The sequence below is a fragment of the Pollachius pollachius genome (assembly GCF_949987615.1).
Source record: "Pollachius pollachius genome assembly, chromosome: 11".
Taxonomy (NCBI): Eukaryota; Metazoa; Chordata; class Actinopteri; order Gadiformes; family Gadidae; genus Pollachius; species Pollachius pollachius.
The window spans coordinates 19813361-19834641 of NC_136944.1; the positions used below are offsets into that span (position 1 = coordinate 19813361).

The following is a 21281-nucleotide window of genomic DNA, read 5'->3' on the forward strand; positions in this document are numbered from 1 at the left end:
ACACACACACACACACACACACACACACACACACACACACACACACACACACACTTGAGCAAAGACCCCATAAACTGCAACAAACTAACTGTGGACCTATATTATACAAAGGCAAAGTGAAGAACGTATACACACGCACACAGTCATGTGCACGCACACAGTCATGTGCACGCACACAGTCATGTGCACGCACACATAGCAATGTGTACCAACAGTGCTCCATCCATGATTTCCTATTTGCCGACTGACTTGGACTCGTCACACAGGAAGGCTTCTCGTACACAATCCTGAAACCCACAAACAACACACACACAAAACACACACACAGACACACATGACACACACACACACACACACACACACACACACACGTATGACACACATATGACACACACACATGACAAACACAGACGCATTCAAACAAATTTGATTTGCCATCACAACATTCAAGCAAATCCCTCCCATCAGATACACACGCATACCCTGCTGGCGCTACACCAAAAACAAACAGAAACACATGCGCGCGCACGCACGCACGTAGACACGTGCACACTGAGGAGCCCCTCCCGCCTCTGCCCCTCTATCTGTCACACCTTACAACAAACACACCTCCTTGATAAGGGCAGCCCCCCGTGTTATATGTCTTCAACCATACGAGGAGCCATGTGCTATTAATAGCTCCCTCTCTCTGCACTGCCTCCCATCCCATCTTTATATAATTTACCTCTGTCTTACCCCATGGGATTGTGTCTGTGTGTGTGTATGTGTGTGTGTGTGTGTGTGTGTGTGTGTGTGTGTGTGTGTGTGTGTGTGTGCGTGTGTGTGTGAGACTATCTGTGTGTGCGTGTGTGTCACATAGGTTCAGAGTTAATTATAATAAATCATTCTGGCTGAAGTCATTTTTTTCCCCAGCATGCTGTTTAAAGCAGTTTCTGTGTCGCGTCAATCCGGGGAGCTCACAACGTCACAGGCTTGAGGCTCTAGTCAGTAGTGCTACTCCTGAGGCTGGAGCTCTGGGCTCCGTTGCTCTTTAAGCTGTTCCCATCTCCGCTCTGTTGGTTCTGCCACCAGTAGGGCTTTCCTGGAATGGGCAAGGCAACTTTATTTATATAGCACTTTTCATACACGAGGCAGACTCAAAGTGCTTCACAGAAACATCGTCATAAAATAAAATAAAATAATAAAATAAAAGGAAAGGCAATCCATTGTTTGAGCTGTCTTCGCAGAGAAAGCAGGGACAGTTTAATGTTTGTGTCGTCGCGGAATCCCAAACGTATCCGACCGGGACTCTATTCGGAGTGACAACAGTGGAGATTTTGAACCATTTTGAACTACATCCTCCTCGAGAAGTTTTCTGCTTGGCACAGAATAAATCAAACAAATTGAAAGGTGAAATGAGTCTCGTTAACACTGACATGGCAACGAGAGAACCTTGAAACCATTCACTTTCCCTCAAATTAAAATGTGACGCAATAGGGCACTTGCGTAAACACGGTTGTTATATCCAATGACGATCAGCAGACACATGTACACAAAAGTGCAGGCGCGTGCAGTGCACATGTTCGACGCGACACACACACACACACACACACACACACACACACACACACACACACACACACACACACACACAGAGGAAGGCACACTTTCTTTATCTCAACATGACACATTTGCCATCGTAATCAAGCCATTAACACAAAGTGTGGAAGGCTTTTGGGGGAGAAACCGCGCCGCAGTTATAATAATGGCTGCTGAATGTTTTGTCGTTGGATGCTAGGGCCACTAATTACAGAGAGAAGGGAAGAGAAACTGTGCCTACGTCTTTTGGACAGCCCCTGAATAATCCGCCTGCAAAAAAAATCGTGACCACAAACTACATCCTTCTTAGTCATCGCCACTTCCTCCTTATCCACACCCTACCTACGATGTCTTAAAGATATCCTATCTCTTTCTCTCTCTCTCTCTCTCTCTTTTTTTGCGCGTCCACCTTCTCTTTCAGTGTGCGATGCAGGGTTAATAGCTTGAATAACTTTGCCATAAGTACTAATAAGAATAAATAAGGCATACTTATATTGCTGTCTGTAAATAAAAATATTAACATGAATTGCTTCTTCTTCTCCTCAACCCACCCCTTCCTCCTCCTGGCCTCTCTGTCTGTCTGTCTGTCTGTCTGTCTGTCTGTCTGTCTGTCTGTCTGTCTGTCTCTGTGTTTCTCTGTCTCTCTCTCTCTCTCTCTCTCTCTCTCTCTCTGTCTCCCCCTCTCTGTCTCCCCCTCTCTGTCTCCTCCTCTCTGTCTCCCCCCCTCTCTCTCTCTCTCTCTCTGGCTCCCCCTCTCTGTCTCCCCCTCTCTGTCTCCCCCTCTCTGTCTCCCCCTCTCTCTCTCCCTCTCCCTCCATCCAGGGGATGAAGAGGTCGGTCAGCATGTCAGCCGGCAGCGGCAGGAGGACCCGACAGATCCCTAGCAGGAGCGCTGCTACGAGCGCCAACAGCTGTACCAGGAGCAGCGTCAGCGCCACCAGATGTGGAGCGCTGTTCCCGCTGGTCGTCGTGGCGGCGCTGGCGCTCCTCGCCGGGTCCGCCTCCGCCCAGAAGCGGGGCGGCGGCGGCGGCGGCGGCGGTGGTGGCGGTGGTGGCGGAGGGGGAGGCGGCCAGGAGAAGGTGCCAGTGCTGAACATCGCGGTGATCCTGGGCCGGACCCGCTACATCTCGGACCGCGACATCCGGGCTCTGTGGAGCAAGGAGGAGCCGGTGGACGTCAATGTGCTCACGCTGCTGGTCAACGAGACGGACCCCAAGAGCATCATCACGCACATGTGCGACCTGATGTCCGGCACCAAGATCCACGGCGTGGTGTTCGGTGACGGCACCGACCAGGAGGCCATCGCCCAGATTTTGGATTTTATTTCCTCGCAGACGCTCATCCCCATCCTGGGCATCCACGGGGGATCCTCCATGATCATGGCCGACAAGGTGCGTACACCATGGCGGTGAGATGGGTGGATGGATGGGTGGCTAGATGATAGATTGGTTGGATGGATGTGTTGGTTGGATGGATGTGTTGGTTGGATGGGTTGGTTGGACGGATGGGTTGGTTAGTTGAATGGATGTGTTGGTTGGATGGATGGGTTGGTTGGTTGGATGGATGGGTTGGTTGGTTGGGTGGATGGGTTGGTTGGATGGATGGGTTGGTTGGATGGGTTGGTTAGATGGATGGGTTGGTTGGTTGGTTGGTTGGATGGATGGATGGGTTGGTTAGATGGATGGGTTGGTTGGTTGGATGGATGGATGGGTTGGTTAGATGGATGGGTTGGTTGGTTGGTTGGATGGATGGATGGGTTGGTTGGTTGGTTGGTTGGATGGATGGGTTGGTTAGATGGATGGGTTGGTTGGTTGGTTGGTTGGATGGATGGATGGGTTGGTGAGATGGATGGGTTGGTTGGTTGGTTGGATGGATGGGTTGGTTAGATGGATGGGTTGGTTGCTTGGATGGATGGATGGGTTGGTTGATTTGATGAATAGCTGGCTAGATGATAGATTGGATGGATGGATGGGTTGGATGATTGGATTGATGGATAGATGGGTTGGTTGGGTTGATGAGTGGATGGCTAGATGATAGATTGGTTGGATGGATGGGTTGGTTGCTGTGATGGATGTACTGGACTGTAAAGAGGGACCAAACTGATATTGCAATTGCCGTTTGGTTCCTCCTTTCGGTTTCAGAATCAACCTCAATGGCAAGCTTTAGACCAGCGATGGTGAAGCGCTGTTGTTGGACCTCTCTGGAGGGATGAATGGATGAAACCACAGCATTGTTGCTTCTTTTTTCCATTACAATACAACAGACTCTCTCAACACTGCAGCCCAACACAGAGTCTGGGCTGGGGCGGTTAAACAGTCCTGAGCCGCACAGGCGTGAGGGGAGGCAAAGAGGAGGCAAGGTGATCATTAGTGGAGAAGAGGAAGGGGGGGTGGGGAGGAAGAGGAGGGTGCCTGACGACCCAAGAGGGAGATAGGCTCTGGGGGGGGGTTAGGGAAGCTGTGCCTGTCTTGAATGGGAAATAGAAAAACCTTAGGGAAACTGGGAATGGAACGATAAGGAGGATGTGTTGGGGGAGGAGGCATAGAGAAAGAAATGGAGGGGGGAGGGAAGGATGGAGGGTTTGGAATTATAATAGATGGAGGAAGCGTGTGTGTGTGTGTGTGTGTGTGTGTGTGTGTGTGTGTGTGATGTAAGTATAGTTCATTAAATGGCTATACAGACATCTAATTATTTCATGCATTACATCTATGTATTTGACAGTCAAGTCCATGGTATTATCCCATGATTTGTCAGACTATTGTTGTCTTCACTACAGGTTGTGAGTGGGCAGGTTAGGGCTGATGTACTAGTTAATACCAGCCTTCCCGTGCTGCTGCTTGGGCACTCGGTCCGCCCTAATCCTTGAGTGAAATGTGCAGAGGAGACGATCCACTCCCATAATTACCCCTCCCAAGCTGGAAGGCCCCAAGTGTGTTGGACTCTTCATGGTTCATGGTCAGGCACGCCTTCCAGGGTGTGTGCGTGTGTGTGTGTGTGTGTGTGTGTGTGTGTGTGTGTGTGTGTGTGTTTGTGTGTGAACCACACACATGGATAAAAAATAATAATGCTGTATGTATGGATGGACCCTGTGTGTGTGTGTGTGTTTGTGAATGTGTGCCTTGAACTCTGAGACTAATCTCATAGCGGTTGGCTTCCAGTTGAAGCCTTTTCCATGTCAACCCTAGAGAATCCTCTCTCTGAGCTCCCCCTAGTTTTAAAAGAGGAACCAGTTATGACTCATCTCCTCCCTCCTCTTCTCTCCTGTCATCTTGTGCTCTCTCTCTCTCTCTTGTTCTCTCTCTCGTTCTCTCGTTCTCTCGTTCTCTTTTTCTCTCTCTCTCTAGTTCTCTCTCGTTCTCTCTCTCTCTCTCTCCCTCTCTCGTTCTCTCTCTCTTGTTCTATCTCTCTCTCTCTCTCGTTCTCTCTCTCTCTACTTCTCTCTCGTTCTCTCTCTCTCTCTCTCTCTCTCTCTCGTTCTATCTCTCTCTCTCTCTTGTTCTATCTCTCTCTCTCCCTCTCTCTCTCGTTCTCTCGTTCTCTCTCTCTCTAGTTCTCTCTCTCTCCCTCTCTTGTTCTCTCTCTCTCTTGTTATATCTCTCTTTCTCCCTCTCTCTCTCGTTCTCTCGTTCTCTCTCTCTCTAGTTCTCTCTCGTTCTCTCTCTCTCTCTCTCTCCCTCTCTCGTTCTCTCTCTCTCTTGTTATCTCTCTCTCTCTCTCTCTCTCTCTCTCTCTCTCTCTCTCTCTCTCTCCTTAATTAGAGTATCTTCCTGCCCTGGTCTGTTCGATACATCATATTTCTTTGTTCAATAAGACATCCCTTTATCGTATTGTAAAGAACACATTATTGATAATGAGGATGAAATGCATACTAAGCAATTTTCCCTTGATGGGACCATTTTGAAGATAATATTATAATGGGATGAAAATACCATGGCGTAAAAAAAAAATGCGTAAAATGCTTTACTTGATCTCTTTACAATTGTACTTTCTTAATGCATTTATTTTGGATATCCAGTTCCTTACATTATTTGGTATTTGTTTTGATGTTTCTTTCAAACACTCCGTCTTTCTCCACTCTGGCCGCGCGGCCATTCGTCTGCCGGAGACGTGCGTGTGCAGTTGTCCTGCTGAATGGTTATCGACTCGCGCTCAAACACCAATCTGGCCGGGCCAATGGCAGCAGGCAGGCGCCGTGTGTTTCTCGTGATCTCCCGCACTTCAAGCCCATGTCTTTTCTTCTTCCTCCTCAGCGCCTTAACCTAACGCCCGTCCGACCCTTCTGAGGTTTTCTATTGATTGAACTGATTTGCACCAGTGGAAGAAGATCCTGCCGGACCTGATTAAAGCCTTGCTCACTTGTAGCGGGTGACCCTGAAATCCATGTTTACTGCATGAAGAATCCATGTTAACTGCATATGCTGCTGCTGGGGGCTAACCTTTTTTAATTTGTTGAAGCCAAAAATAACGAGACAAGATATTTATTATGTTTTGACGATATCTCTTTCACGATGATGTTGGTATGTGCCTGCTTGTCCATGTGCAAGCCTGAAACGGTCTGCACCCTCCCTCCCTCCCTCCCTGCGCCATTGAGAAGTGTTGCATTCATGAATCTGTGATTGACAGGCAAGATGTATTCCCCGAACCAATCAGGGAAGACATGCCCCCCGATTGGTCAGAAGTCAGCCGGGAGTGTTTTGAATAAAAATCGTCTCCTACAGAGGTCAACTCGAAAAAGGATATCATCACGGCGTAGTTCACTCACGTAAAGCTGAAGGATGATTGTTGCATTTGCACAAATTAGCCTCAAATTATAGTTCTTAAATCCGACAGCCCTTTACTGTGCAGAAATGTACAAGCTTTAACAGTGTGTTTCCTCCGCAAGGGGGAATGGGCGATATCGTTCCGCCGAAGGGACTCGCAGGGTCTTAGTTGTCAAAGTGTTGACACTTCATGGAGCCCCCGGGGATACTCGTCCTCTACATTTGACCCGGTCTAAACAACCGAGGAGCGTTGGACAGCCAGCACCAACTGCTCCACCTCCGCACATATTGCCCCCCCGTCCCACTGCAGCTGACGTAGAATCAAGGGCTCCCCTCTAGTGACAACAATACTCACCGCTGAGCCACACTGCCGGAAAACTCACTTTAATCTTCTAAAGCCCTCTCCACAGCCTGTACTACTTTAATCCAATATTTGTGTGTTGATGGTCTTCTTGATCTCATGGTAGAAGAAAAATGCAGGCGTTCTCAGTTCATGCCATGGGCTGAAATGTGCCATAGCCGATGCAGATTAGGCCTATATGCTCAAAAACGGGGCCTGTTCACTCAAATTCTGTTTATATGAATTAGTTGGTATATCATACAAAAACAGACGTAGGGTTGGATTTCCATAACTGGACGTAACCGCGGCGGGCCGCTCACACCATCAGTCGAAGACCATAATATCAAGCCCGGAACCAGAGCTAAAATGGAGTCTTCCTCCGTGTGTTGTCACTGTACGCATCAGCGCGGAACACTGGTGCAAGACCCGCCTTAGCCTCGCCGCCGCCAGGTGTGTTTGTCGGAGATGCCCCTCGCCCTGGGGTTCTCTGACTAGTGGATAATAAACATATAACGAAGTTTATCGGTCAAAGGTAGGGTAGTCAATTTGGAGAAACCAGCCAGACCAATATAGATTTTGAACGTATCCAACTGAAAAAAATCCCACACCCCTCCTTTCAAGCTTCCCCCAAAGACACCCTCCGAAAACTTATGGCAAGCTCGCAAGCAGAAGGTCTGCCTAGCCTTGTGGAAGACTCCACTCATGCGCAATGAGTGCCCGGGCAGTGTGCGTAGGGAGCCAGACTATTTATACTGAATACTTTAATTCAGGCCAAATGAAATTATTCGACAGGCTTATTAGGGGGCTGCGAAAGCCACAGACACATTTTTTTCTGGGTTTTTTTCCAGGCCATTTGACTTATTGATTGATGTGACGATGTAAAGAAACATGGAAAAAAATGATTCTAAGCAGTTTCCGAACGGTTAAATGTTAGTTGACAACAGGCTCTTAAAGACTATGTGTCGTTTATTGATTGAAATCGAGTGGTTTGCCGATACGTCCCCACTATAATGAGCAGTATTCCCTTCTCACGGTTGTGCGGCAGAACGTTTGCGCGGCGAAACATATTGTAATTAGCGTGTAAGCTTCTAATTGGCTGTGCCTTGTGTGTTGACGGTCTGTTGCGGCTTTGGCACAGTGCTGTCAGATATCTTATTAACTTGGCAAATTGTTCTTCTCTAAAACCTTCCTCATAATAACACTATACATGCTAACCCCGCTTGTTGTAACCGGCTTGTTTTGACTTGCTTGTTTGGTATGTGCATTTGTATGCCCACGTGGGGTCATCGCATACGTGCGCACACATTCAGACAGATTGCAGTTTAATACCAAAAGGTGCATGAGGTTCTCCTGTGCATGAGCAAGGGCCTCCGTGGCCCTCTGAGACAATCAATTTGCGAACGAATGTCTCACATCATGAGAAACAGAGCTGTATGCTCATTCTGCACCTCATTTTCCTGTCTTCCTCCCTCTCTGTCTCTCTCTCAATGGTCTCACTCACACTCATCATACCTAGCTTCTGTCTCTCTGTCTGGCCGTTTGGATATATTGCTGTGCGGTTTGATGTCTCCTAGGCATTTGAAGTACCAAACAATGGCTCCCCTCATGTTTTGCGGCCTGACTGTGATAGATAACGACTGGCTTGCTCGCTGCTACCGCCCATTGTTTTAATCACCTCTGACTGGAATTGAAAATAAACAAATATGCTGCCCGTGCACATTAAGATTTCAGAAATATAATTTCGGAACATACATGAGTAAAAGAAGATTACTTTTTTTTAATACACATTGGTGGTCTCAAAATGTTCCTTCGGATCTCACTATATTTTATTTATTTGCTCTCTCTGTCAAAATAACACTGTCTGCATTCATGAGTCACGCGTGTGTGTGTGTGTGTGCGTGCGTGCGTGCGTGCGTGTGTGTGCGTGCGTGTGTGTGTGTGTGTGTGTGCGTGTGCGCGTTTCCCCGCGTGCGGTTGCTTCGTGACTCCATTGTGTCATTACAAGGATAACCAAACAACAGCCATGCTGGCATCACACTAATCCGTTGGGTATCATGTTTGTTTGCATTGTGTGTTTGTTTTCCCTCTGTTAGTCCATGTGTATGCGTGTCCGTCGGTCTGTTGCGTTGCCTGTCCGCGATCTCGCTTTGCCATCCCCATTAATTTAACATCCAGTCTGCAGCCTTCATACTTGTCAGCTGCTGTAAGCTGTGGACATCCTACAGCAAAATGCATTGCACAGTGCCGAAGGCTTGCTGTGCAGTTCATTTCATACAGCTTTGGAAAAACAGAGTTTTGTCATCGCAGCTTGAGCTTCACTTAATTGTGTGCTGATAACGCGTCCACGGGAGTCGGCAACCACTGTCATTTCAAAACAAAGAAATCACCATCAGAATGACGCTAGGCCTACATTGAACCAAACTCTGAAAAACAAAAACAACTTTCACCCCGGGGGAGAGATAGAGAGGCTACACACAGGCAAACAAGTTCTGTCCATCACAGAGGATTCTCTACAAATCGCAATCCTCCCCATCATGGTGTCTGACAGTTACTTATTAACCAAACCGTTCCCATCAGAAGGACCCGTCAATCACACTTGTGGTGGAGCAGGAGACAGCGAGTGGGAGATAACAAGAAAATCCTAACTTTCATATTTAATTATGGTCCATTATTAGTTCCCCGAAGTTTGTCCTTGTTGGGAAAGTTTACATTGCGTTGACTCTTGATTCTCGGGGTTACAGCATTGCAATTGAGAAGACTTTTGAACATAATGTCCCATAGTAATACGGATAATACTGATTCTCATTGGGAGGCCACAGGCCTCTGTTAATTAAAATTTTAACTCAATCCAAAAATAATTTGGGATGTCGTCGAATTTTCCTTCAATGGGAAACTGCAGATTGTGTTGTACACAATCCATTGACTTTGAAATTCACTCTCCATTCCAATGTGAGACTTATCAGTCTGACATTTCAAAGAAGTTGTCAGTGTCACATCACAACATGTTCATTTCTCAGATTGACCTGCCATTTATTTCTCTTGTTCCTTCTTCGAGCCCGTTCCTGTCGTCATTACCTGGCTCCACTCAGCTTCTGCTGAATGCCATAGGGTTACTAGTGTGCTACTGACAGTATGGAGACAAAATGGCTCCATTGGTCCTGTTTTCTTTTTTTTTCATGAGTTGCCAGTCGAGTGGAATCAGTGTGAGGCTATATAAGAAGACAACGCTTGACCGACCTGACATGGTGGCACTGCATGTCTGAGTCAAAGGCTACACTTTGGTTTCATCCACTGCATATACAATGATGGCTACATAAAGGCAGGATAAAAGGCTCTTTAACTTCATTTGGAAATAACATAATAGTATGTAATATATAAGACATGCAGAATTCTAGCATTTAGGCTAAATTACGCCTGTGTCGTTAATGCATAGTTATTAACCTAAATTACAGTTGGCTCGAAATTCAATGTCTGACATGCATGCGCTCAAGATATTGTTTTCATTCTTACGAGATGACGCTCAGACACTCAATTTGAAGGATTACATTGTGGGAACTCGTCATTTCTGCCTCTCCGCTACATGCTGTACCTCCTGGAGGGCCGGGCAGAGCTGTGAAGCGATTGGACCTCGGTAAAGCTCTGCTCACGAATGGGATGGAGGTTGAGACTGTGTGACATGAAGCTCTGTTCCATCAATGGGAAAACAATGAGTCAGCCGCTGTTGGTGGCGGTACCAACACTGGATCGCGGCAGGGGGGGGGGGTACATGTACGATGGCTGCAGGGAACACAATGTGACAATTGTGATGTCTGGGAGAGGCACCGCAGAGCAGTTCAGAGGAAGGAGCCCCCAAACGATGGCTCACAGCCCTGTGAAGAGATGTATGTGCAGAAGGAATTTCTGCCTCAATCCCAGGAAAAAAACGAAAAAAAGGCAAATTACATTTTGTTTTTTGTTGGGTTGTGTGCAACAGTGACATAAATTTGTTGTGTTATGCGTTCTACCATGCAAGTCCATCGTTCACAGGATGGGCTTAGTGACATACAGACAGGCAAGATTAATGCTACAGGTGAAAGTTAATTTACTTTTGCTTTAAATTGCCTTTTGTTGCGATTTAGACACACGCCCGCACGCTCGCACGCACACACACACACACACACACACACACACACACACACACACACACACACACACAGCCCTCTCTCTACTTTTCTACTCCAACTTACCAAACAAACACACAGCAATGCACACACACACACACACACACACACACACACACACACACACACACCACCGCCACACATTACTCTGCAGTGGCTCTGCAGTGTACGCAAGCAATCGCATTAGAACTAGGCTTGCGCGCCCCCCCCCCCCCTCCCCCCCCCCCTCTCTCCCCCCCCCCCCCCCCCCCTCCCCCCCTCCCCCTCCCCAGCCCCAGCAACACAATTCCATTTGAACGGCGCGCGGCGGGCGCAGCTCTCCCCAGCAGCACTAGCGTAGCGTAGCTTAGCCCGACCCCGCACTATGTCGGGGGCAGTGAGCTGTGCTAAAAGACAGGGAGCGAGGAAGTATCCAGGCAGAGAGAGTGACATGAATTAAATATCCCCACGCCGCGGTGCTCTCTCTCTCTCGTCGTTTCTCCATTATGGAGGAGGGTTCCGTGGACCGTGAAGTCCACGTTAATTGTCCCGGAGTAGCGCTGGGCGAGGCCTCCGACGGACGGATTGGTAGATGGGATTGAAGACTCGGCCTGTGTGGCAAGCACTGAACACGAGCCGCCGCAACCAGGCATCAACGGCAGAGGAGGGACGGAGAAACAGCGGAGGCCCCTTTGTTGTTTTTTTCATCGCCGTAAACATTCTTTTATTTTCTTCACCTACTCTCTCTCTGTTCATTTTAATCGTCTCTCTTTTGGCTGGAGGAGCAGAGGGTGATTTCAAGACGCCTCTTAACCAGGCTTTCATGATAAAGTCAGTCCTGCGTCGTATGTCTAGCGGCCTGCTGCCGCTGCTGCTGCTGCTGCCGCTGCCGCTTAGGTTTTTGTTCTGCAGAGCGGTGGTACGCTTCTCTGGCCTTCAGACGTTGAAGCCGTTAGAACCTTTGTTCGCTCTGAAGAGGCTCGGAACACAAGCCTGTTCAAGTCAGTGGGTGGGCGGCTGTGTCCTTGATGCGTCCTGTAGGCAGACGAAGACCCATTTATTTGCCGCAAGATTTTCATCCAATTTCCAATATATTTGTTCAAGTACTTTCTGTTTTTTTTAAACCAAGGTTAAATAACCCAGAGAGTTTTTTAACAAGTATTCTTCTGTTGCTGTAAGTGCTGTGGTTGAATTAATAAATAATACGTCCATGTTATAAATTAAACACATTGGTTTGGGCGGAGAATGCCGATAAGGAGTTGATGTGGATGTCAGTCGGGTACTTTGACATCATCTCCCAGTGAACATGTCCCTGTCGATCGCCTGTTGTTTCTTTCATTTTTCCCCGGTCTTGCAGCACTTCAGTGTTGCACTGAATTTTCCAAGAGACTTATTTAGGTTTTTTAGGTCATTTTTAACCGTCTGCACTCACTACTTCTTTCATCTGCACTCAATTCTTAACACGTAGTCCTCAAGGTGTCGTTCTGCATCATGCTAGTGACGTAGAGAGGCGGGCTTCCTGCCGCAGCGTGTGAGCGCAGAACCAAGCCAAGGAATCTTAAAATCTTGACAGGGAAAGAATTTGCTCAAGATGGCCGACTCTCCAGCCGTTACATCGAGCAACGCGAATTGGCAGAACACTGAGAGAGAATGAGAGATCGGAAGATAGATGAAAAGGAGAGGAGAACAAAAGATTGTATTAAAAAAAATAAAGTTGACAGCCCAGCAAGCGCAGTGTGGTAATTTGAAAGAAGCCGGCTCTAATTGGCTTCCTTGTCTGCATATTTTTGATAAGCTTTTTGCTGACTACAACCCAAAACTAGTGCCTATTAGCCCGCCCACACTAAGATGAAGCAAACTGGAAGGAATACAGGCCTTTCAACATATGTTGATACTGTAGCCTACCCTATTCAATGTTTAATGCAGAAGTCTCAAATAAAAACACAGGAAAACACTTATTTTTAAATTTTAATGATGTTGGTGAATACTTCACTGTGAACGTGTGCAGCTTTTGCGGGGGTTTCAAAGGCATTACCGTTGGGATTGGGAGATGACAGACTCGATGCTTCTCTCCAGGGGTGTACATGGCATGCCTGGGATGCTCTCCCTTCAACCAACCGAAGGGTCATCAACAGCATAGCTGCCGCTGATGTGTGTGCTCGATGGCCTGGTTGATGCAGAATATCTCGGGCGTCTTTAGGCAATCTTTAATGATGTACAGGCTTCATTTTCGGCGCACTGTATCCAGTTGTCATGATACATTCATGTTCAGGAACTCTGCGACACGACGATTTAACATCGCTGATGTGTAAGTGGAGGAGGAGGCGGGGTAGGAGGTGGCGAGAATGGCAGAAAGTGGGTTATGGTGGTGGTGGGAGGTTCAGGGTCAGTGCTGATAAATGGGTCTGCAGAGTTAGCTGTGGCTCCAGGGAGAAGCTTGCAGTTAGGTCAGCGCTCCCTGAAGAGGGACGGTGGAAATAGTGTTTGTACCTTTCAAACAGCTGATGTAGCGAGGGACGAGTGATTTTATATATAGACGGAGCATCCAAGCACACAGGCCACGCCCCAGTGAAAGTCATAGCAAAACAAGTTGTTTTGATGCTCTTGTTCAGATTGTCAATGAACAGAATGGAACCAAATTTTTGTTTTTTACTTTTTATAAAAAAAATATATTATCATAAGCGGTTATAGCTGTGTGGGTGATCAAACCATCATGAAAATCTTTCCTGGCTTAATTTGTACTTTGTATCAGTTGATACTGATTCATCCTTCTTGCATAATTTGTTTCTAACTTTTGTCACTCTGGCGATTCGATTTAGTCATACATTATTTTCATATTTTCTGAAATAAGTCACATTCCTGAATTGGTGTGAAGCCTGAGTTTCTCGACACTTCAGGTGATGCTGAGCAGCACAAATTTGTTGTGTCACAAAAAGCATGTGAGTCTGTGTGTGTCTGTGTCTCATCATTACTTTGCCACCCACGTCAGCAACCCAATGCGGTTTACAAGTCACCTCCTTAAAGTTGACCGCTCCTTTGACCCACGCGCCCCGTTCAAATACTGTAGCAACCTCTAAATCAACCTCATAAAGTTAGCCTAATCTCCCTTTTCATAGCATCCAAGCAGCACACACATACGAGTGGGTGACCTGTGACCCTTCAGCACGGTGCCCATGCTTGCCCATGCTTCCCACCATCTATTAACTGCTTTGCCACGCATTTAAACTCCCCAGTAGTGCGGGTGTTTAACAAACTTTGTTTGTATGTACTTTCTTAAAAGGGCAGAATGCTTGGTGTCCTTCAGGTTAAAAACTTTTAAAACAGATCAACTGCTTCCTGTCAACCCGCGTTGGCAGTAGCTCTCAGGCAGCGTGTCCTTGAGAGAGAAGCGGCCTGCCGGGTGTCAACAAGGGAGACGCCGGTACGCATGCTGAATCACCGCCACAGACACAGCCGCGGCCTCATTGAACTAGTTGTTGGATTCCATTCCGATGTTTTCGCTGTGTTCTCTGTAGATAGGAGGTCAGTGATAAGTCACAGAGTTGAGAATTAACTTTTATTAAGTGTGTGTGTGTGTGTGTGTGTGTGTGTGTGTGTGTGTGTGTGTGTGTGTGTGTGTGTGTGTGTTTGGGGGGGGGGGGACACTACTTGAAAAGGATAGAGCAGTCAACACTCTGTGCACGGTTTTCTTTCAACTCAACCCGTGTCGACTCCATACCGAACTGACTCGAAGGATAGGGTGTCTCACCAAGCTAGATAAGTATACAATCATCTACAACAATCACAACAGCCATTATTTTCAGGCTGATTTGTTATGTATAATGCAAATGAAATAGAATCTCCCCTCATTTAATGTTAATTTCCATTACTAATTGAGATCCAAAGTACACAAACACACACACTTCCAGGGGTTGATTAGAATGCAAATGAAGTGACAAGAAACATGTGATACATTATTCAAACAAGCTTAATATATAAAAGCATGAATTAATCAGTGCATAATTGATGTCTAGTTTATTTTCTCGGTGCCGGCCTGCTAGCCTCAGGGCGAGGCCCTAGCACACCCTACGTTGACCTCCACTCTCCCCCCGCTGGAGGCGCCGACAGCGGGTCGCTGAAGAGGACCGAGGCTCTGATCCCAGAGATGGGAGGCCGGGTCTGCGGTAAACAGTTTCACTGACTCAGTTTGAAGATACAGAGACAGATACAGACCACTCTATTGATCCCCGAGGGGGATGTAGTTAGTTTCAGTCGTTCAGCTCAAGCCAGAAACATTAAAGTAAATAGAATTGAATCAACACAACTAGCAATGTAAACAAAATACTGCATAAATGTATGTTCTATTTATGAATCAAATAAGCATCTAACCAACATTGAATAAACAACATAAAGCTGCAATCAGCTACTTGTGCTGTAAAAATAGTGTTTGGTTGAGTCTCATGGTTCTCATGCGTTGGTTTGACAACTGGCCATTGCAAGAGAGCCAAATGCATCAGAACCATTAGGCTGAATCGGAACATGATTTCATCCAAACAAACTGGGGCGAGCACACACTGCTTATAGCAGCTTTAACTAAGTAATCTTGGGAAAGTAAAGTAAAGTTAAGTTCAGAAGGTTGAATTTACATTTAATAGCCTTAAATTCAGAAGTTTGACGTTACATGTTATACCTTTAAGCTCAAGACATTGACATTTTCAACTCACGGTATGCATGTTGCCCTCTCATGCCAATTAAAACGTTAATGAAGACGATTAAGCTGAGATCACAATTAAAATTCCTACTCCATGATTCATGCATACATCAACTCTGGGTAATGGTGACTCACCTCTTTGTGATTAAGTTATCGGTAAAGAAGTGATCACTCTTCATCTTCCTGAAGGCACGGCATCATTGTATTTATCTAAGTACGTGGATTGCTCCCCTTTGCGATTAATTACACCACGTAATGGGTCGTGCCTTCCTGTGGGAGATGTGTGGAGCGGGGACATTCATTCCACCAGGGGCTCAACGCCACTGGTGAACTAACAGCCTTCCAGACTGTCAGCACTAAAGATGCGGCATGTCCTATTCAGCATAGTAGGCGAGCATTTGGCAGGTGAGTATTTCTGGTGCGGCACACCGTCGCGGTTTAACCGATTGGTTCTAATCTAGGGTTTGACTGCTCGGTGTCACTGCTCTGCAACCTCATTGTGTCAACGGGACTCTGGTGATGCAGTCATAGTTCGACGTAACACTAGAAGAAGATGAACCAGGGGGAACTGGGTGAGTGACGGGCTGCGATGCGTTTTAAGGGACGTTGTGCTCGTGCTGTGAGGCATTCATCAGGGAGTGTCGTTATGCACAGGTGATCAACTCGCACAAAGGAGTACTTATTAATAATCAAAGTTTATAGACAGTCTATGCAGGATGCAATCGGTGTGCTCGTGCATGTCGGTGTGATGCCCATGATGACAGTGTCTTTGATACCTTCACCCCTTTCCCCCCAGTGGGTCACCCGTTCGTTTAAACACTCCCCCTCGACAGAAGTGTCGCCCAATGTTGGGGTTGTTACAGTGCCCAAGTGGACTGGCTGGAACTGGTCCCATGGGGTCCCCTGAAAAAAAAACGGGCCGTAACTCGACGGATACAGAATAGCCAAGGAAAACGTAGAAGGAACACAAACTACATTCTCTCACCCTCCCCAAGCGACTTTTCTCTCGGTCATCACAGTGTATGGCTCGGCCATAAATCCTGCATATAGTGTGTGTGTGTGTGTGTGTATGTGTGAGGGGTTTATGTGCGTTTTGTGTGTAAGGCTGAACTTGTTTTCAAGGTTGTTCCTCGGCCCGCAGTGACACCCTTTGAGTTGTGTGCGCGTGTGCGCGTGCACACATGTCAAGAGCTCTCGCCCCCCTCCTTGGTAGATCCTCTGTCTGCTCCTTACGGTTGTTCGACAGGTCCTTTTTTTAACTCCCCCGTCCCCGCCCCCTCTTCCCCTCTCCCCCCTCCTCCCCTGTCCTTGTCCCTGTGTGACAGCATCCTTATCTTCCTCCTCTCCCTCACGCCCTCTCATCCTCTTCCCCGTGCGACGCTGTGTCCACGTGTGAGTGGTTCTTGGGGGCGCAGGCAGGATGGGGCGTGGCAGTACAAGGCTTCTGCAGAGGCCTACAGCCGGGTGACCCCCACCCCTGAAGGGAGGCGGGGGCTTGAGAGCCGGCCGCTTAGAAAAGAGAAGGTTGCACTTCATTTGGTTTCATTTGATTTGAAATTAGAAATGCATACATGGGGGTGCCCCCGGTGGGTCAACGGGGTAGGCTATGTAGGCTCGGTCCTGAACGCGGGGACCCAGGTTTGAATCCTGCCCGCGGCTATTTGCTGCATGTCCTCACCTCTATCTCCCATAGCTTCCTCTCTATCTCACTCTATAATGAAGCATGCAAAAATGCAAAAAAACAAATCTTTAAAAAAAAGGAAATGTATTATATCGGAGACAAAGTAACTATCATTTGGAAACGTGTTTTGAGACGAATCAGGGAACCGACGTGGGTGTTTGGGTTGGGTTTTCTTGGTTGTTTGTGGTGGGAAAAAAGTGAAATACTTGACACTCGCCAACGCCGCGGGGTGGATCCCGTCTCCAGCGGCGCAGGCGAAGGGTATAACGAGGTCCTGGCATTGATTCAGGACGGGCTCCGGGAGCCTGCGAGAGGGCTGCTGTTCAGGGGCCGAGGGCCCGGCCCCTACAGCTGGAGCGCTCCTGAGGGCCCCCGCTCTACCACCTTGTGTCCCTCAACGGCTTCAGCTAATCTTCATAACAATAATATGAGTGAGATGAAAAAATTAAAAATGCCACGCGCAAGCACACTTAATAACACACAAAGACACACACACACACTCACCGACAGAAGGACAGACGGACAGACACACATGGGTACGTGATTAACTGTTAATATAGTGTATGCACACAGGTTCTGTACAGCCCCAGCCAGCTGTACTGGGCTCTCCTTGTATTACAAAATGGCTTACGCACACACAGACACACACACACACACACACACACACACACACACACACACACACACACACACACACACACGCACATGCGTACACACGCACACACGCGCCGTAGCTTGCTTTCAAGTGGATGAGAGATGTGAGATGCTGTTGAGTTGGAAAATACTCAAGGACAGATGTAATTGCATTCCATGGGAGGCGACACACGCATACCATGGCACAAATCTGTCATTGACTATGTGTGTGTGTGGGTGTGGTTGTGATTGAACGACGACAGACCTGCATGTGAGTGCACGTGTGTGTGTGTGTGTGTTTGCGTGTGTGTGTGTCTTTCCCATGCTCCAGCATTTTTGTCAGAGTAGGTCACTCTCACTTATTAAGGAGAGGGAGAGAGAGAGAGTCTGTGTGTGTGTGTGTGTGTGTGTGTGTGTGTGTGTGTGTGTGTGTGTGTGTGTGTGTGTGTCTGTGTCTGTGTCTGTGTCTGTGAGAAGAGTGGAGAAAAGAGAACCTGGTTATGTGCGTGGTATGAGAATAGATATCGTCTTAGATTTTGGATATTGTAATATGGTGAAATGGCAGAAGTGCCTAGCAATGTGCTTTCCTGAACCTACCCGACTTTTCTAGCTGTTCTATTGTTTGCCTTAACCCACTTTATCGATATCTCCCCAACATCTCATTGTGCCGGTATTTGTTGAAAGCGCCAATACCTGTACTCCCTCCAACATTGTCGCAATATCAAGTTATTTCTTCGTAACATAGGCAAGGAGTTTCATTTAGTTTGTTAACAACGTTAGGCTTTACCATGTGGTAAATATACTGTACATCTAATTATTTATTACGTAAATTACCAGAAAACATGCTATATGTCGTTCTGGCAGATAGTAAGGATCTATATGGGGACAGAAGCTGTGGTTCAGCCCTCGGTACAGGAGGAGGGAAGCACTGAGGCTGGACCGAGGAGTCTGTGACACTAGCCAGCCTGGGAGCCACGGATCATAAACGTCACCTCCTCCACAGTCTCTCCTCCAGCGCTGTGGCCCCGGAGATAACCACACCGCCTCTCCCTCGCACCACATCTACCCAAACACTGGCTATGTCATCCTCCCCTTTTATGTGTGTGTGTGTGTGTGTGTGTGTGTGTGTGTGTGTGTGTGTGTGTTGTGTGTGTCTGCCTTAGTATGACCTCAGGGGGTCACACAGCCTTAGGTAATGGCTCCATTAGGAAGAGAAAAGGCTGCCCTTCTCGCACCTCTCGTTGTCTTTCTCTCTCTCTCTCTCTCTCTCTCTCTCTCTCTCTCTCTCTCTCTCTCTATGTCTCTGTCTGTCTGTCTCTCTTTCTGTCTTATTCTCTCTCTCTCTATCTCTCTCTCTGTCTCTGTCTCTCTCTCTCTGTCTGTAGAGGGAGGATTTATAAACATACAAGTGGACATGGTGGGACTAGAATAGTGTTGGCCCATCAATCTGTTCAAGCCAATTTTCCCTGCCTCACCTTTGTGTGCGTGTGTGTGTGTGTTTGTGTGTGTGTGGGTTGCAGCCGTTTCGTTGAAAGCAGTGATTAACCCCTCTTACCCACAACTCGTTATCTTTCCCTTCTCTTGCCACCACTTTTACTCACTGTGTGCGTCTGTTTGTGTGCGTTTCAATGTCACACACACACACACACACACACACACACACACACACACGCGTGATCTTTTTTTTTCCCCTGTTCTCGCTCAGCATCCATCCTCGCACATTAGCCATCCCCCTCCATCATCAGTAGATTGGTGTGGGACTAAAGCCCTTCATCCAAAGGTAATTAGCGTGGACATTAACATCATTTAGTCAGGTCCAGCTGGACTTCCGCGGGACTTTCATCTTGAAAAGTGTGCTCTTGCAGAAGAAAGGCCGCGATACACTTGCGCTCAAAGGCTCTGGGGCTTCGTCTGCCAGTCACCGCCTCTCTGCGGCCTGACCGCGGGCTGGGAGACACACGCGCAGGTGTGCGCACGTGTGCGCTCCTGAAATGCGTTAAGGACCCGAACCACGGTTACATCCATCAAGTCCATGTCAGATCCACCCGGTCTGTTCTCTGGGCGATCACTCCCGCCTTCCCACAGAGATCGACTAAGTGCCTCGGCGGGCTTTGTTTCCTTACCTACGCTGATCAAACCACTTCCTCCTCTCCTGAAAGCGGTCCCGCCCTATTAGCGGCTTGATTTATGTTAATAAATATGTTAATATTGAAGACCGTTAAGTGTGCTGTTGAACTTTAATCTTGATCATTATTTCATTATTATTGAACACTGACTGTTATTATGAATTCCACATTAGAATTCCTGATATATACTAGATAACGCTGATTAGACCTGTGCAAATATGGTGATTTGATTAGTTAATTTTCGGAAATGAGTTGACACCCTGTCGTTGTGTCTCGACCTATGACACATCCTAAACACATCCTCGTTCTTGTGACCCCGTGACATCACCTGCGTGCTGCCTTACCGTCACCGGCAACCTCTTACCTGATTAGCATAGACTAATATTTAAGTGCTTACAACAGGCTTGAAATGGGGCGCGTTCGCCGAGGCTGTTAAACTGCTTTCGAACACACCACGGTTTCCAAATGGTGCAATATAGTCAGTGGGATAGTGTTTGTTGTTCGTTTAATGAGGCCAGGAGTTGCTCCAGTGAACAAAGGCATTCAGAACGGCTTCTCATGTGTGTGTGTGGGGGGGGGAGCAGCCTACTAAGTGTAAATGTCTCAAAGACATAAAATAAACATCGGCCTTTGTTACACGATTCTTGCTCATAGGCATTAAGTCGGCTGGCACCACAGAGCAACAGACCAACTCAACCGCCTTTCAGGTGGATTTAAACACCACCAAACCTAAGCTCCCTCTTTGACCGTGTACTGTGTGTGTGTGTGTGTGTGTGTGTGTGTGTGTGTGTGTGTGTGTGTGTGTGTGTGTGTGTTGTTGTGTATGCGTGTAATTGACTGAATGAAGCCGCATTGGCACAGAGTTATGATCCTCTTGTGCTCCTCTTGTTACCAACGATATGCACACACACACACGCACACAAACACACACACACACACAACATTCGCTGTCATTGCGACCACACATGCCTGCCATTATGTCAGTCTCTTCCCATGGATCTTCCCCAGAGACCCTTCGCCATGAGAACACTGTGTCAACACACTGTCTTGAGAGCTGTTATACTGTGATACTGTTATTGATAAGATATGGAAATATATGGAATTTCAATACTAAATTCATAGTATTGAATTTTTCCATCACCTTTCACCTTGAATCCATTTAACTAGTATTGTTATAGCTCTCATTTTCGTTGTTTCAAGTCATGGTTGTTCTTTATTCTTTACACACACTCACACACACACACACACACACACACACACACACACACACACACACACACACACACACACACACACGTACACAGATACATTGAGTACTGCAAGGGAGAGGCTG

The 21281-nt window shown here is 47.3% G+C and overlaps 1 protein-coding gene across 1 annotated transcript in view; it reads left to right on the top strand.

Annotated features, from left to right (window-relative positions):
• Positions 1–2421: 2421 nt before the first annotated feature.
• grin2aa (glutamate receptor, ionotropic, N-methyl D-aspartate 2A, a) overlaps positions 2422–21281 on the top strand; it is a gene marked incomplete at both ends in the record, with an annotated part of 93584 nt that continues 74724 nt past the window's right edge. Inside the window, one exon of the mRNA XM_079746180.1 lies at positions 2422–2970. Within this exon, the coding sequence (XP_079602306.1) occupies positions 2422–2970 (549 nt within the window). The remainder of the gene's footprint in view (positions 2971–21281) is intronic.